This window comes from Carettochelys insculpta, chromosome 3 (assembly GCF_033958435.1).
Source record: "Carettochelys insculpta isolate YL-2023 chromosome 3, ASM3395843v1, whole genome shotgun sequence".
NCBI classification, from domain to species: domain Eukaryota; kingdom Metazoa; phylum Chordata; order Testudines; family Carettochelyidae; genus Carettochelys; species Carettochelys insculpta.
In genome coordinates this window covers 181,387,126-181,402,073 of record NC_134139.1, presented here as the reverse complement: position 1 = coordinate 181,402,073, position 14,948 = coordinate 181,387,126, and the positions used below count along the sequence as shown (strand labels likewise).

The 14,948-nt window shown below is 41.1% G+C and overlaps 1 protein-coding gene across 5 annotated transcripts in view; it reads right to left on the bottom strand.

The window, feature by feature from the left end:
- Positions 1 to 2,403: 2,403 nt before the first annotated feature.
- The window catches only part of LPIN1 (lipin 1), a 105,406-nt gene continuing 92,861 nt past the window's right edge, over positions 2,404 to 14,948 (bottom strand). For all 5 annotated transcript variants that reach the window (XM_074991277.1, XM_074991278.1, XM_074991279.1 and 2 more), the window contains 6 exons: positions 14,560 to 14,708; positions 12,839 to 12,925; positions 11,216 to 11,368; positions 9,270 to 9,384; positions 7,095 to 7,198; positions 2,404 to 6,041 (listed from right to left, as the gene is read on the bottom strand). In XM_074991277.1, the coding sequence (XP_074847378.1) occupies positions 5,882 to 6,041; positions 7,095 to 7,198; positions 9,270 to 9,384; positions 11,216 to 11,368; positions 12,839 to 12,925; positions 14,560 to 14,708 (768 nt within the window). In that variant the 3' untranslated portion in view covers positions 2,404 to 5,881. The remainder of the gene's footprint in view (positions 6,042 to 7,094; positions 7,199 to 9,269; positions 9,385 to 11,215; positions 11,369 to 12,838; positions 12,926 to 14,559; positions 14,709 to 14,948) is intronic.

The following is a 14,948-nucleotide window of genomic DNA, read 5'->3' as shown; positions in this document are numbered from 1 at the left end:
TCCGGAAATTTGTTACCTCAAGCTTTTTATGCATCCTTTGTTCACACGATATCCCAAAAGCAATGAATAGGCCCTTACAAAGTCTTCTTTGCAAAGGTGAATGTATCAATTCTGTGATTTCTTAATTTAAAAGCAGGCTTGTTTCAAACCCATCACTTATGCTTAGGGCAAACATTTACACAGTTCAGAACTTTACAGACAATAGAGAGACCTGGTGCTGCCATTAGCATGGGCAGCCTAAGAATGGATCTTTTTATGATTTTGAACTTCAGCTGCTGTAGAATCTTCTTGACTCCAAACTTTTCTTTAAAATAAACCAAAGCCACCTGACAGCATTGGTAACAGATTGTCATTTGCTCAGTAAATCCAGCAGAGGGAGCACAATGCATTTTTTTGTGTTTTCATAAATAGCAATTAATTTTCTTGTCTATTTCTAAGTAGCAGAATGCAGAACAAAACAAACCTTACTGTCCAGTCCTGGTCCCCTGGCCGCTGACACTTGTATTGCCTTCCTGGAACTTGAGCAGACCCTTTTGTATCCAGTTTCTCATTCATACCTGAAGGATGTGAGCTGAACACATAGGCCCAGATCAGGCTGAGCTGTGCTCAGGCAAGGACTTTGAGAGGGAAGACAGGTAGTGCTGGGAAAGCAAAAAAAAAAAAAACAAAAACTGGCTTTGTGCCTTTGCAGATAGTGAATTTTGGATCAAGTCAGGAAGGTTGGCTTGGCTCCTGCAGTATGTTAGCATCAAGTTTGCTCTAATATCTGCCTGGCCACTTCAGACATAAAGGTGCTTTCTGATAGACAGGAATAGCGAGAGAAGACACTGGTCATGGTACAGGTAGGTATCAATGACATAGGGAAGGTTAGGTGAGAGGTTCTGAAGGTCAAATTTTAGGCTGCTGGGAAAGAGTGTAAGATCCAGGACCTCAATGGTAGCATTCTCTGAAATGCTTCCAGTTCCATTCACAGGGCCAGGCAGACAAGCGGAACTGCAGAGTTTGATGCACAGATAAGACAATAGTGTAGGGAGGAGGGGTTTAGATTAGGAACTGGGGAGAATTTGGGGAGAAAGGGGAGCATTAACATAAAAAAGCTCATGGAGCAGTTTTTAAACTAAGGAGGGAAAGCAGACAGGTACTGAGGAGCACATGGATCAGACAGAGACCTCTCTTAGGGGAAGGTCTAAAAATAGAGATTCTCTATGTTCATGCATTACTGCTCTGTTAGAGTTCTTTAAGAATGTCAACAAGCAGGTGGACAAAGGGCATCCAGTGGATATAGTGTACTTAGATTTCCAAAAAGCCTTTGAATAGGTCCCTCACTAAAGGCTCTTAACTAAAGTTACGTATAAGAAGGAAGGACCGCTCATGGATTGATAACTTGTTAAAAGACTGGAAAGAAAGAGTAGGAATAAATGGTCAGTTTTCAGAATGAAGAGAGGTAAGTGGATGTCCCCCAAGGGTCTGTAATGGGACCAATTCTATTCAACATATTTATAAATGATCTAGAGAAATGGGTAAACAATGAGGTGGCAAAATTTGCTGATGATACTAAACTGCTCAAGATAGTTAAGAGCAAAGCAGACTGTGAAGAGCTTGAAAAAGATCTCACAAAACTTAGGTGGACTGGGTAACAAAATGGCAAATGAAATTTAATATTGATAAATGTAAATTAATACAAATTGTAAAAAATAATCCAAACTATACATACAAAATGATGGGGACTAATTTAGCCGCAAGCTCTTAAGAGTCATTGTGGATAGCTCTCAGAAATAAATCCACTCAATGTGCTGCAGTAGTCAGAAAAGCAAACAAAATATTAGGAATCATTTAAAAAGGGATAGAAAATAAGACAAGAATATCTTATTGCCTCTATATAAATCCATGGTATGCCCATATCTTGATTGCTGTATACATATCTAGTTGCCTCATCTCAAAAATATATATTGGCATTGCAAAAGGTTCAGAAAAGGACAAGAAAAATGATTAGGGGTTTGGAACAGGTGCCATATAAAAAGACATTTAAAAGACCGATTTTCATCTTAGAAAAGAGGTCTATAACATCAGGACACGTATGGAGAAAGTGAATAAGGAAAAGTTATTTACTTGTTCCCATAACATAAGAACAAAGGGTAACCAAGTGAAATTAACAGGTAGAAGGTTTAAAGCAAACCCAGTATGGCTATTCATATGGGAGAACAAAGGCAATTTGGCTCGTGGACTCTCTGTGATGACACATGGGGAATACTACAAATGCTGAACATGATAGACGGTAATCCTGATAAAAGATAACCAATTACTAGTGGACACAAACACCACACAACACAATATTCTTTCAAACCGGCCCAGAGCCATAAGGCCAAAGCCGACTATTTTAAGAAGTCACAGAATGACAGAAAATTATTTTCATCTGTTTGCATTTATTACAATATATATATCTTTACAGCTTTGCATTCAGTGCATCAGAACCAGATGTTACAATGATTTCCATTAGTGCACTAGACAGAACAAATTTTTACATAAATGACATAGAAATGGTGAGCCAAACCAAAAATTAAAATGAAAAATTCCCTCAACCCCAAAAGTTGTCAATAAATTTTACCTTCACTATAACTGATGAGACACATATCTTCCCCCTCCTACGCCCACTTGTGTTGAGTGAGACAGTCATTGGATTCATGAAAATAAACCCTAGTCACCACTGCAGAGTGTAATTTATGTCTATTGTTGAAATAGAGCACACTGTGGCTAGGTATCTGTATTTATACTGTGTTAGCAAAAAGTATTCTTTGTGTAACAGAAACCATCATTACACTGAAAGGAGGCAACATTTTTCTTTCATGGAAAGAATAAAAATTCCTTTAACAGTTCCACTTCATTCTTTATAAATGAATAATCCAAATATATGCATACAAATGCCAAAGCAAAACATAGTGTACACTTAAAATATATTTTAAAATGAAGCAAAATCTTTTGTTTCTTGCAGAACAAACTTTTGATTTTTCCCAACTGTTCTCACCATGAGCCAATTTAATATTAGCTAAGAGTGAAATGTATCCTTTTTTATGCAGCTACAGTCAGATTTCAACACAGCACAGTGTCCCATGATGTGGTAGGGTGTTCAAACTGAAACGGTTTAAATCAGCCATTCATCAACACTGACATTTTTTTCCCCCCCACACGGAAAGGTTATTAAAACTAGATTCACTTCTTATGGCACATCAGTAACTAAACACTATGGACCTGCCTTGAAAATGGGATTCACTCCAGGTCAGAACAATAGGAGCTCCAGTTGCTCAGCTTTGAAAGTCAGGCCCTAAGTGCTGCAGAAGGGTAGCTGAACTGACAGCATCTTATTAAGTGGCTCGGAATTTTTGATATAATAAATGTATCACCACAGCCCATTCGCAAAATATAGACGGGCTATGGCTAATATGTTCAACCAGTAACTCAAGAGTTAATGGCAAGAGGTAATAAATAGTATCTATGAAAACATCTGATAGTTGGATACAGCTTAAGTCCAGAAGGGGTCATTAGAACATCCTGGCTGACTTCCTATCTATGACAGGGCATTGCATTATACCCCTAAATTGAGCCTATTATCTTGTATTTGGTTAAAGCATATCTTCCAAGTATCAGCAGGGTAGCCATGCTAGTTTGTATCCGCAGGAACAATGAGAAGTCCTGTGGCACCTTATAGACTAAGTTCTTTTGGAGCATAAGCTTTCGTGGGCAAAAGATGCATCTGATGAAGAGGGTCTTTGCCCACGAAAGCTTATGCTCCAAAAAAATCTGTTGGTCTACAAGGTGCCACAGGACTTCTCATTACCTTCCAAACAGGCATCCAAGCATGATTTCAAGATAGAAAGCATTGGAGAATCATCCATCACTGTTAAAAAGATTGTGCCTTATTTCCCATTTGAATTTGTCTGGCTTTGTTTCCTGCTGTTGGCTCCTCTCTTCCTTTCGCTCCTAGATTGAAGCCCCATTAATACCTAGTATTTTCTCCTCCTGACAGTATTCAGATGCAGCAATTAAATCACCCCTTCAACCTCCTTTTTCCCCATACTAAACAGATTGAGGTGTAGTGTCTCATCCTCAGGTATGTTCTCCATATCTGAATCATTTTTGTAACTCTTTTCTGTATCCTCCCCATTTTTTCAACGTCTTTTTAAATTACGGCAATCAAAAACTGTATTGTAGCATTGATATCACTGAAGTGTAATAAAAAGATGAAAAATCACATTGCTACTCCTAATCCCTGGTTTTCACACCCAAGAATCACATAATATAGGTGTGTCTACACTAGAAACTAATTTAGAAGTTAACTTCGAAGTTAGGCACTACATCAAAGTAGACAGCAGAGAGTCTACACACATTTTCCCTTACTTCTAAGTTAAGTAGGGAGCCCAACTTTGAAGTCCTTAATCCATTTCCAGGAATGGAGTAGTGCCCTACTTTGCAGTTTAACTTAGAAGTAGGGTGTGTGTAGACTCTCTACTTCAAAGTAAGCAACTTAGAAGTTATGTTTGTAGTGTAGACACAACCTAGAAGTTAGAAGTGTGTTGTGCGCAGTGACTCTCCTCGGCTGGCAGCCTGAGGCCCCTACAGATTGTCTCTCAAGGACCCAATATCAAATTTGCTCAGTTTAGAAATAAAAAAAATGTTTTTGTTTAAAACTGCCAGCTTTGAGAACTTGATCTAAGATCTGAAAGTCAAAATATGCTCTTCATCCTTGTGCACTAATTCTGACTTTAAATAAAGCACATATGCACCTGAAATGCACCTATAATATTCTTCTCCTGAGTCAGAGATCCAGTGATGTTGTACAAGAAGGAAAGACTTAGGACACCTGTGTAAATGATTAATCAAGATATAAGGCAATGTGAATTGGCTCCTTGACGTTCACTTCTGACATCAGTGAACTGCTAGGCCCAGCTGTTAGAAAATCCATATTTTGGGTCACCAACCTATTTTCCATAGTGACAAAACTTCCACTGAGTTCAATCAGGAGCAGGACATATCCCTTCCTTATAAGTTGAGCAAATTTGATAAAGGAGAGACTGAAATACACTCAACATGGAATCCCATGATGCCATTTTCAGAGAAAAATTATGCTTTGGATTCACTCCCCCACCAAATATCTTTAAAAATAAATAAGGTAACCATTTTACTATTTACCTCCAAGCACACACTTTTGATCATTTGGTATAAGGTCAGTTGAAGTCTACATTTAAAAGCAAAGTACTGCAGTATATCATATGAAATGCTCTCAGCTGATCTGTAATATTGATTCCAATGCACACAGTTATAATTTAAGGCGGTCAAATTAAAATCAGGAATCTGTGCAAATCAGAAGGAAAGTATGGAACTAAAGAACTGAAAGTGAATAGGAAAATGTGACTGATGCCAAATATGGCCAGACATACTACAAAGAAAAAAAAATAAAAACCACACAGCTGAAAAAATTCTGCAAGGTGAAATGATATGCATCCTGAATCGGCATCAAGTTCACATTTTAGGTGGGAAGATAGTTCATGGAAAAAAGACTGAGAACCCCTTTTTTTTTTTTTTTTTTTTTTTTTTTAACTACACCTTACAGTATTTTTAACTGAAAACCAGTATCACTGCACTTGTAGTTGCCCTTTTGTCGTAAGTGTTGCACATGCTGGCTGAGAAGCTGGAAGCACCACTCCCCTTCCGAGTCACTGGAAATTTAACTTTAAGCATGGAAACACAGTTCTGAATTTGCTTCTAACAAATGAACACACTGCTCACAATAGAATGGATTCCAGCTGATCCATCCAATGCAAAAACCAAGCTGTGTCTTTTGAGTATAAGATAACCAGTCCTTTGAGGCCAAGAGCTATAGGTCCTTTTAAGGTGAGGACGGAGGAATATCCTGGTTTTCGAAAGGTGGAAGTGGTTCCCTCCAGTAGGTGAACTGACTGTAGGTATCAGAACAAGGGAAGTCTGAAGAATGGCTTCTTTTCAGCAAAGGAAACACGTGATCAACCACCTCACAAAGTCTGACGTAACTGGGGGGGAAAATTGCTGTTTAAATCATCTCAGATAGTTTATTTTAATTTAAAAACAAAGATGTCCAAACACCCAAACACACACTGCCAATACAATGCAAAGCTCATCTGTGTGAGATGATCAGTCCAACCAGTCTGCTTCCATTCCTTCATCTGCATTCATTTTGAACAGAGATGTTCAAAGAGGTGTGTGTTTGACAGCAGGGTCTATGGCATGGGTGTCCAACCTTTTGGCTTGCCTGGGCCACACTGAGTGAAGAGGAATTGTCTTGGGCCGCATATAAAATATATAATACAGTCAATGCATATAAATCACATAATAATGTTAAAAGTTTACGATCTTGTGGGGCCGCATTACTAGCTGTCCAGGGCCGCATGAGGCCCGCGGGCTGGACATGCCTGGTCTATGGCAATTCATTTTGGAAATGGCTTTGTTGGTGAAGCCCACACAGAAGATTTATTTATTATAAAAACAGCCTTTAAGGCCTTCATCTTGTTTTAACCCTGCAAAATTCCCATTAGGTATCTGAAATCTGTTATGATAAGATACAGTTGAGACCCCATGAAGGACTGAAGTCACAATCCCTGGTTTAGAAGGCCAGAGGGCTAACCATTGAGCTGAAGAGGGATTTGTGTATAAATCACCTTTAGCTATGCCCACTATACAGTTAGTTTCAGCTTTTGTTTGCCCTAAGTCTTTCACACAGAAACCGAGAAAAGAGGAAACTTCAAAGAAAGAATTATTTAAAGGTCAGGAAACTATATGAAACTTATTTTTAAACTGACCACACTAAAAGTGGACAGCATCCTTGTAAATGAAAAAAACTTTTTTTTAATTGTTGGCTCAGTGACTATCATTCTTTTTATTTCAAACAATGCCCAGTGGAGACTTGGTATCAAAGTAATCAAATGTTATAGCAACCCAAATATTTCACTTTTAACAACTGCAGGAAACCTTTGCTAACAGAGCTAAATAAACCCTTGGTATAGCTGCCATTGTCAACTGAGTGATGCATTTGGCACATGAACAGTCTGGGACAAATTACTACTTACGATGAGATGTTGGTTTTTGCATGCTCCTGTATAAGCTCCCCTTTGGGATTAACTGTGAATATTCTGTTTAAAGAGACCCCCACTTGCTTGTAGGAATAAACATCCTAACAAAGAAAGAAAAAAAGTTAACAAATTAAACCATGCTTTTGCCTCTGTACAATAAACTGTATTCTTTATCTTGCATGGTAACAAGTAACAGAGGGGTGGCCATGTTAGTCTGTATCCGCAAAACCAATGTCACATTGCATCTGATGAAGAGGGTCTTTGCCCACAAAAGCTTATGCTCCAAAATATCCGTTAGTCTATAACATAGTTTCCCAAACTGGGTGGCATACCCCCACCATGGAGACATGAAGAAATTCCAGGGAGGGGTGGTAGTGACCCAGCCCCCATCATCACGCCTCCCATCCAAAACAGGAGGCAGCCTTTGCTTCCGGCTCTCAGCCCCTGCCATTTTATGTGGGTGACCTGGACAGCTGCTATAAAAAGCAGGCACCCGGTGCAGACCCATATGGAACTAGCTGCCTCCTGCAAAGGTGGGTGAGTGTGGGTTCGGGGGAGGGGAAGAGGAGGAGGATGAGGCTAGATTGTGGGTTGGAAGTGCCTGGCTTGGGTGAGGGTGTTGGGCATGGGGTAAGAGCAGAGGGCTGGTGGTGCCTGGCTTTGTGGGAGGGGAGGGGCTCAGGTGGCTGGTTTGTGGGACTTGCAGGGTCCAGGCTGACAGCTTGCAGGAGTTGGTGGGCTCAGGCAGACAGCTGGCCCCTGCAGCATGGGGCTCGGGCAGCTGGCCCTGGTGGGTGGGTGGGCGCCTGGCTCCAGTGACAGGCGGGTAGATGGGCGGCTGGCCCCAGCAGCACGGGGCTCAGGCTAGGAGGTGGGCAGCTGGCTCCGGCAGTGCAGGGCTTAGGCAGCTCAGGCGTGTGGCTCTGGAAGCGCAAATCTCAGGCTGTCTTGGGGCTCAGGCAGCTGGCCAGCGGGAACTGCACAGGCATCCACAAGAGGCTCAGAAAATTTAAAAAAATCACATTTTTATGTCAATTGTTTGTGTTTATTTTATTTTGTTAAAAGTGGGAGTTGGATGATGGTAAAGAAGAGGTGGGGAGGCGGGAGGGTTTCCTCAAAAAACAAAAGGGGGCATGATGCCAAAAAGTTTGGGAACTATTGGTCTGTAAGTTGCCACAGGACTTCTCATTGCTTTTTTTATAGAATACAAAGAATATAGATATGTAGAGCAAAAGACTATATATAGTATACTGAAGGACAAAGTATAAGCATTGAGTATGTATATGTTATCCTGCATCTGAAGCTTTCATAGCATGACAAAACCTTAACTATGCCTAACAAAATTCATAGGACACAGGCTTGTCTACATGATACATTAATGTACAAAAGAGAGGTGTAAATTCTTGCCCTCACCAGCATATCACACATTTAGTGGCCCATCTAGACCCTGCTGTATGCATTAAAGTTCCCTATTGCATATTAACATAGTGCTGATCTAAAACAGGGCTAAGTTAACATGCATTAGGAAACTTATAGTATAAGGCAGCAAGATCCAGACGGGCCAGTTAGCACACTACTCACTAGTGCAGATTAGAATTTACTCCCCAGTGATGGGTGTTAATTTACTGTGTAGACAATTTCCAAGTTTTCATAGAGGAGATTAAACAGATACAGAAGTACAAATTTCAAATATAGTTAAGTAATTTTAGAGCCTAAGTTTCATTGACTTTTACCTGCCAAATTTTGTCTAGGTGTATACTTATACCTACTACATAGAGCTCACTGTGGTCATCCAGTCTTGAACAGAGTGGAATTTGGGCATGCATTTCCAACAGTGCCAAAGAAAGGTACCATTTTCAAACAACTTTATGGATTGTACATACAGTTAAGCTGTCCACCACCTGGGATGGCTGGGACTTCTAACTTATGTAAGAGGTGAATAAAGAGAAAAAAATGGAGGGCAAAGTAGCAGTTAAAATATGTGTGCTTGCATATCATCTGCATCATAAACTGTGAAATCTCTGAAGACTAACTTTACATTATGTGTTTTTATAGAGCCTGTTAAAAGGTGGCCTTAATTCCTGTTTGAGGCACCAAGGCATTGCCACAAAAGAAATACTGAATAACATTACCTGCACTTCATAGTCAAAAATAATCTCAATTAGAACTTACTGCAGGTCTGTTTCCAAAGGCAGCATAAAAGGGTTCTGTGTTTGGATAAAACAAATGTTTGATGTCTGTCAGACACTGAACTTTAAACTTTTCTGGCTTCTTTTCAATCACTTCCCTAAAATAAAAAGGAAATATTTCATAAATATATCAGCTATTTAAAGTAATATATTCACCTACCCAGATTCTAGCACTGAAAAACCCCATAGAACTTCATTTAGAAGCCAGAGCTCCTATTAAAGGTAAATGCCTTTCCCCGTGTTTGCAAAGATGACGTTCACAGTAAGAGAAAAAAAAAAAACCACACACATCCTAAACAAAGGAGCTTTTATTAAAAAGAGTGTAGTAAAGGTGTGGCTATCAAAAAAGTTTAGTGAATTGTGGACAGCAATGTTTAAATCAAGATGGCCGTGTCTGCACTAGCCCCAAACTTCGAAATGGCCACGCAAATGGCCATTTCGAAGTTTACTAATGAAGCGCTGAAATGCACATTCAGCGCTTCATTAGCATGCGGGCAGCCGCTGCACTTCGAAATTGATGTGCATCGCCACCGCGTGGCTCATCCCGACGGGGCTCCTTTTCGAAAGGACCCCACCTACTTCGAAGTCCCCTTATTCCCATGAGCTCATGGGAATAAGGGGACTTCGAAGTAGACAGGATCCTTTCAAAAAGGAGGCCCGTCGGGACGAGCCGCGCAGTGGCGAGGTGAATCAATTTCGAAGTGCCGCGGCTGCCCGCATGCTAATGAAGCGCTGAATATGCATTTCAGCGCTCCATTAGTAAACTTCGAAATGGCCATTTGCATGGCCATTTCGAAGTTTGGGGCTAGTGTAGACGTAGCTGATGTGTGATATAATGATACAAACTCCCTTACTGAAAACTGCAGAATGGGTCAATAGGTTACAACAGCCTTCCCTTTAGATAGATTCTCTACCTTCTCCCTGGAATTTAAATTTTACCATATGCCAGGTCCAAAGGACTACCTGCAATTAGTATTGCGCTACACGTGTGGTCACCAATAAATGACAATTAGAGATAAGTAAAGACAAAGGCATCTTCTAACTCTCTTCCATTCTCTGCTACAGAATAATGAACAGTCATTTCATCTCTTGGCTGCAGCTCTTCTACAATTGCCTCTCTTACTAAAATGGGACCAAACAGATGGCAGAGTTGTACCTCAGGGAATTCCCACAATCTAGAGAGAATCCTGAATGGTGCGAAGTTGGCGTAGCTGTCCCTGTACCACCAGTCCCCATAACACAGCCCAGGAGAACACATATGGAATGCTGCCTGGGAAACAAGCATGACTACAGTGCTGTTGGACTCTGGTTACTCGCATTTAAAAGGGTGGAGCCATAGGCAGGCACCTATAAGTTAGGCCAACCTTCAGGTAGCATTAACCTGTAGAGGGAGATGAAGAAACTTCCCAGATGACTCAGGGATTAAGGAGCCATAAATGTGGGAGGAAAACCACTATCCCCGAACCCACAAAAACCCTCAGCCAACAGTCCCCAAAAGCTGTGCTGGTTAAATCACACAGAATGGCTCACACACAGTTATTCTGTAACAGCATATACATCACCAAATGTAAAAGAATTTATGTAGGCTGATAGATGGGATACCCTTTGGCCAACTGGCTAAAACACAGGCAGCCAGCAGTCCCACTTGAAAATCTCTTAGAGGTGAAGAGTGGAAGGGAAACCTACTCTTTTATTATCCTTAGCTACAACATCACCAAGGTCTCCATACTTAGAGAATGTTCAGTGACGCTGACTAACACACATTAAGAGAGACCTGTCTTATGTAACCATCTAAGATAGTAGCAAATTATGGTTGCCTACTAAGACTTTGATATTTAACAAAAGGCTACAACAACTCCTATTAGAAACTTCAAGAGGTCACCTCAGAGGTGACTATTTCATTGGACACAATATACTATCCAATGATACCTGTGAAAGGCTGAGAACAAGCTGCTTGGACTTAACAACAGAGGTCCTTGAGGTAGCACTGTTCCTCGTTCATTGACCCAATGCAAATATCCTCTGGTCATGTCTGCCATTCCTATAGCACGTGCTGAGCAATACAGAAATTTGTACCCGTTTCTGTAATGCAAAAACAAACAAATCAGGAAGAAATCACTTTAATAATGAACTGGGCATTTTTACAACTATGATATTTTATTTGCCTATGATATTAGCCTAACAATTACAGATTCACCCCATAACCTTTTTGCACCACAAGAACTCACAAATTACAAAGGAGTTGAAAAATTACAAGCCAGATAGCAAATATCTGCACAGCTCCAGTGAAGTCACCAATTTATATCAATAATGTATTTTAGGATTTGTATGGCCGCTACATAAAAAAATATGGCTCTGTTCAGCAAAAGATTTTATCTCATCTGCACTGTCTCTCTAAGGCTACAGCCACACAGCCAAGTTCTTTCAAGATAGCAGCCACTATTTCAAAATAACTTTGCTGTCATCTACACTATGCAAATGTAAGTAAATGTGTGAATGTTAGTTCATCACACACTATCTCCTTCCATCCAAGAAAAATGCTATGCTGCACACATTTAAGCTCCATGGGACATTCTTAAAACTAAATTCCTAATCTTTTCCTGCCAAGTTCTAACCTCCATTCCCTGTTTCCTTTATCCCCACGGACAAAGTCCATTATTCTCTCAGTCACTAAGGCTTGGTGTTATCTTTGATTATCTCTGGATACACACATCCAGGCTATATAAATCTTGTCACTTCTTTCAGTAGAACATCTCAAAGCTCCAGCCTTTTGTCTCTGCAGGCTGCCAAGTGCTTGTCAAAGCCCTTATATTGCATTCTGACTACCACAATTTTCTCTCTGACACTGATACCATCCACCTTCCCTTCCTCATCAGTTCTTTGCATTGCTCTACAAGTTCTCCCTTCATCACCAAGTACACCCTCCTTGTCTCTTTTAAAGTCCCTCACCATTTAGCATGATCCTACTTATCCTGTCTAATTTTCTGTTAGGAGTGTAATTTACCCATTTCTTTTATTCACCATTTTATCAAAGAGTTCCTAGGACTTTTAGGCTGGACCTACACTTGCCCCCAACTTTGAAGGGGGCACGGTAATCAGGGTGACAGGAAATTACTAATGAAGTGCAGCAGTGAATATACAGCACTTTATTAGGCTAATTCTCCCCCACGGCAATTTCAAAATGTCAAATTTTGAAGTGCTGACATGCCGTGTAGCCTCAGGCACTTTGAAGTGCCCATGCTACTTTGAAGTGCCTTTATTCCTCAAAAATTTGGGGAGTAAAGGCACTTTGAAGTAGCACAGGCATTTTGAAGTGCCCGTGGCTACACGCATGCCAGCACTTCAAAGTTTGACACTTTAAAGTTGTTGCGGGGAAGAATTAGCCTAATGAAGTGCTATATATTCACTGCAGCAATCTCCCATCACCCTAATTACCATGCCCCCTTCTAAGTTGGGGGCAAGTGTAGACAAGCCCTCAGAGCTGTAAACGGGCATTTGCTTTTGCATTTATACTGAGAGAAATTAACATGAAGAAATTTGCTGAATACTTACTGGCTCACTTTATGATACAACTTTGCAATCCCTTGGTGTGTCCAATCCTTGCCAAGAGTGGGCAAAATATGACCCAAAGTATCTGACCTGAATAAAAATGGGGAAAACAGACCAAATGCACTTCAAGAAAATACTTCCAAAAGAACAGGCAGAAGCAACTCTAAATAATGGGCTTGTTTTTTCAGGAAAAGTTGGTATTGATCCAGTCCTTCCTAAGCATTCATCCAATAATTTGTTGGCTAATGCATTGCCCTGAGATTCAGGAGATCAAAGTTTTAACCCAACACATGGCACAGACCTAATACATGGCCTTGACAAATAGTTTACTCCCTCTGGCCCAGATCCTTGAAGGCATCTAGCACCCATTGATTTCAATGGGAATTAGGTAACTAGATTAACCTTGAGAATCTACGCCTCTGGGCCTAAATTCACCATGTATAAAATGGGGGGAATAGCTGTACTGGTTCCAGTGGCCTTCCCCATTGTAGACTGAATGAATTTAGTACAGGTTGAACCTCTCTAACCCGGCACCCCTGGGACCTGACTGAGGCTGAACCAAAGAATTTTCTGAACCATGGGCGGTCGCTATTGTCCTGCAGCATTACCAACACTTCCACTGCTTACTGGGCTCTTAGAAGACATTTAGGGGGAAATTATAGCTAAATAACAGCACAGAACACTAAGAGCCAGGATTGGTGGCTATAAACCAACATTATAGGACTGCTAGAAACTTGGCCACACCCACAATAAGAGGACATCCAGCTAACTAAACTCATGCCATACCACAGATGTTGCCAGGCCAGAGAGAGAGTACCAGACTAGTTAGGATCAACCTATATTACTGTTTATATCATGTAGCACACAGAGAAGCCAACAAAGCAAAGGCTCCACTGTGAAAGGCATTGCACAGATACAATTGGACAGTCCCTGCCTCGACAAGCTTACGATGCAAAGAGAAGAATCACGTGAGTAGGATGGAAACAGTGTCAAAAGCGACGAAATGACTCAGTCACTACTCAATCAACTCAGTGGCAGGTATAGACCACAGATGCTCAATCCTATTCTGGCATCCCTTCCACTAGATCACATTGCCTCATCCCACTGCATTAGTGCTGGCATTTGTAATAGCTCTAAAACCAGAATGAATGTCTAGAGTGTCTCACAGATGGGATGCAACAATGAACTCATGAATATGTGAGAGATGCATAGATATTACAGGGATACGCACTGCAGAAAAGACCGTAAGTAAGAAACAGATTAACAGTATTATACATGCCAGCCTTTAACAATCCAGGCAATAAAGTAGGAGCCCCCTGCATTTTTTGCTTCATTGAAAAACATGTTGAACAGGAAAATTCAAACTCTGAACATGATGGTCTAACCCAGGCTCACTGACAGTGGGGCAAAGGGGGCAGTTGCCTCTGGGCCTAGCTGGAACTCCGGTCCTCCTTGAAATGCTGCAGCAGCGGTGCTGTGCTGCTACATGTAGCTTTAGGAGGGCCAGGCAGCACAGTGATCTAAGCAGCACTAAAAGCCCAACTGCCCTAGGTCCAGCCACTTCCACCTTGGCCCCGACCTTCTGAGAGTTCAGAGCCTTTTCACCTTGTCCTGGAGCCCACCAGGCTGTTGGCCCCATTCTCCCAACTTTACATCAGTAACTATTTTGGGGGCCAGATGGAGATTTGCCTGGTAGACAAAATCTTGCCTGTTTGTCAGCTTACCTCGTGATAGTCCCATCAATGTCGGAAATAATAACTTTGTCATCCCAATTCCATAGGTAGATGATGCCTTCACAGCGACACGTGCCTTGATATTGTGTTGTAACACTAAAGATCACATCATTAGGGCCATTCTTGAGTTTCAGACTTTTCTGTGAAACAACAGCAAGCTCAAACTGTGCAGGTGGCATGGACAGAACAGTATAAACACAATGGGAGGGTGCTAATTGCATTAGGCATGCGCTAATCCCCTTCCCATCATCGGACTCCGAAATGAATAGAAGAAGCAAAAATCAACTGCAAGGACCATGCTCTGCCATTGGTTCATAAGCAGAAGTTAAAACAATAAGGAGCTCTGCTTTAAAACTAGTGGCATGACATGGCCTGAAGTG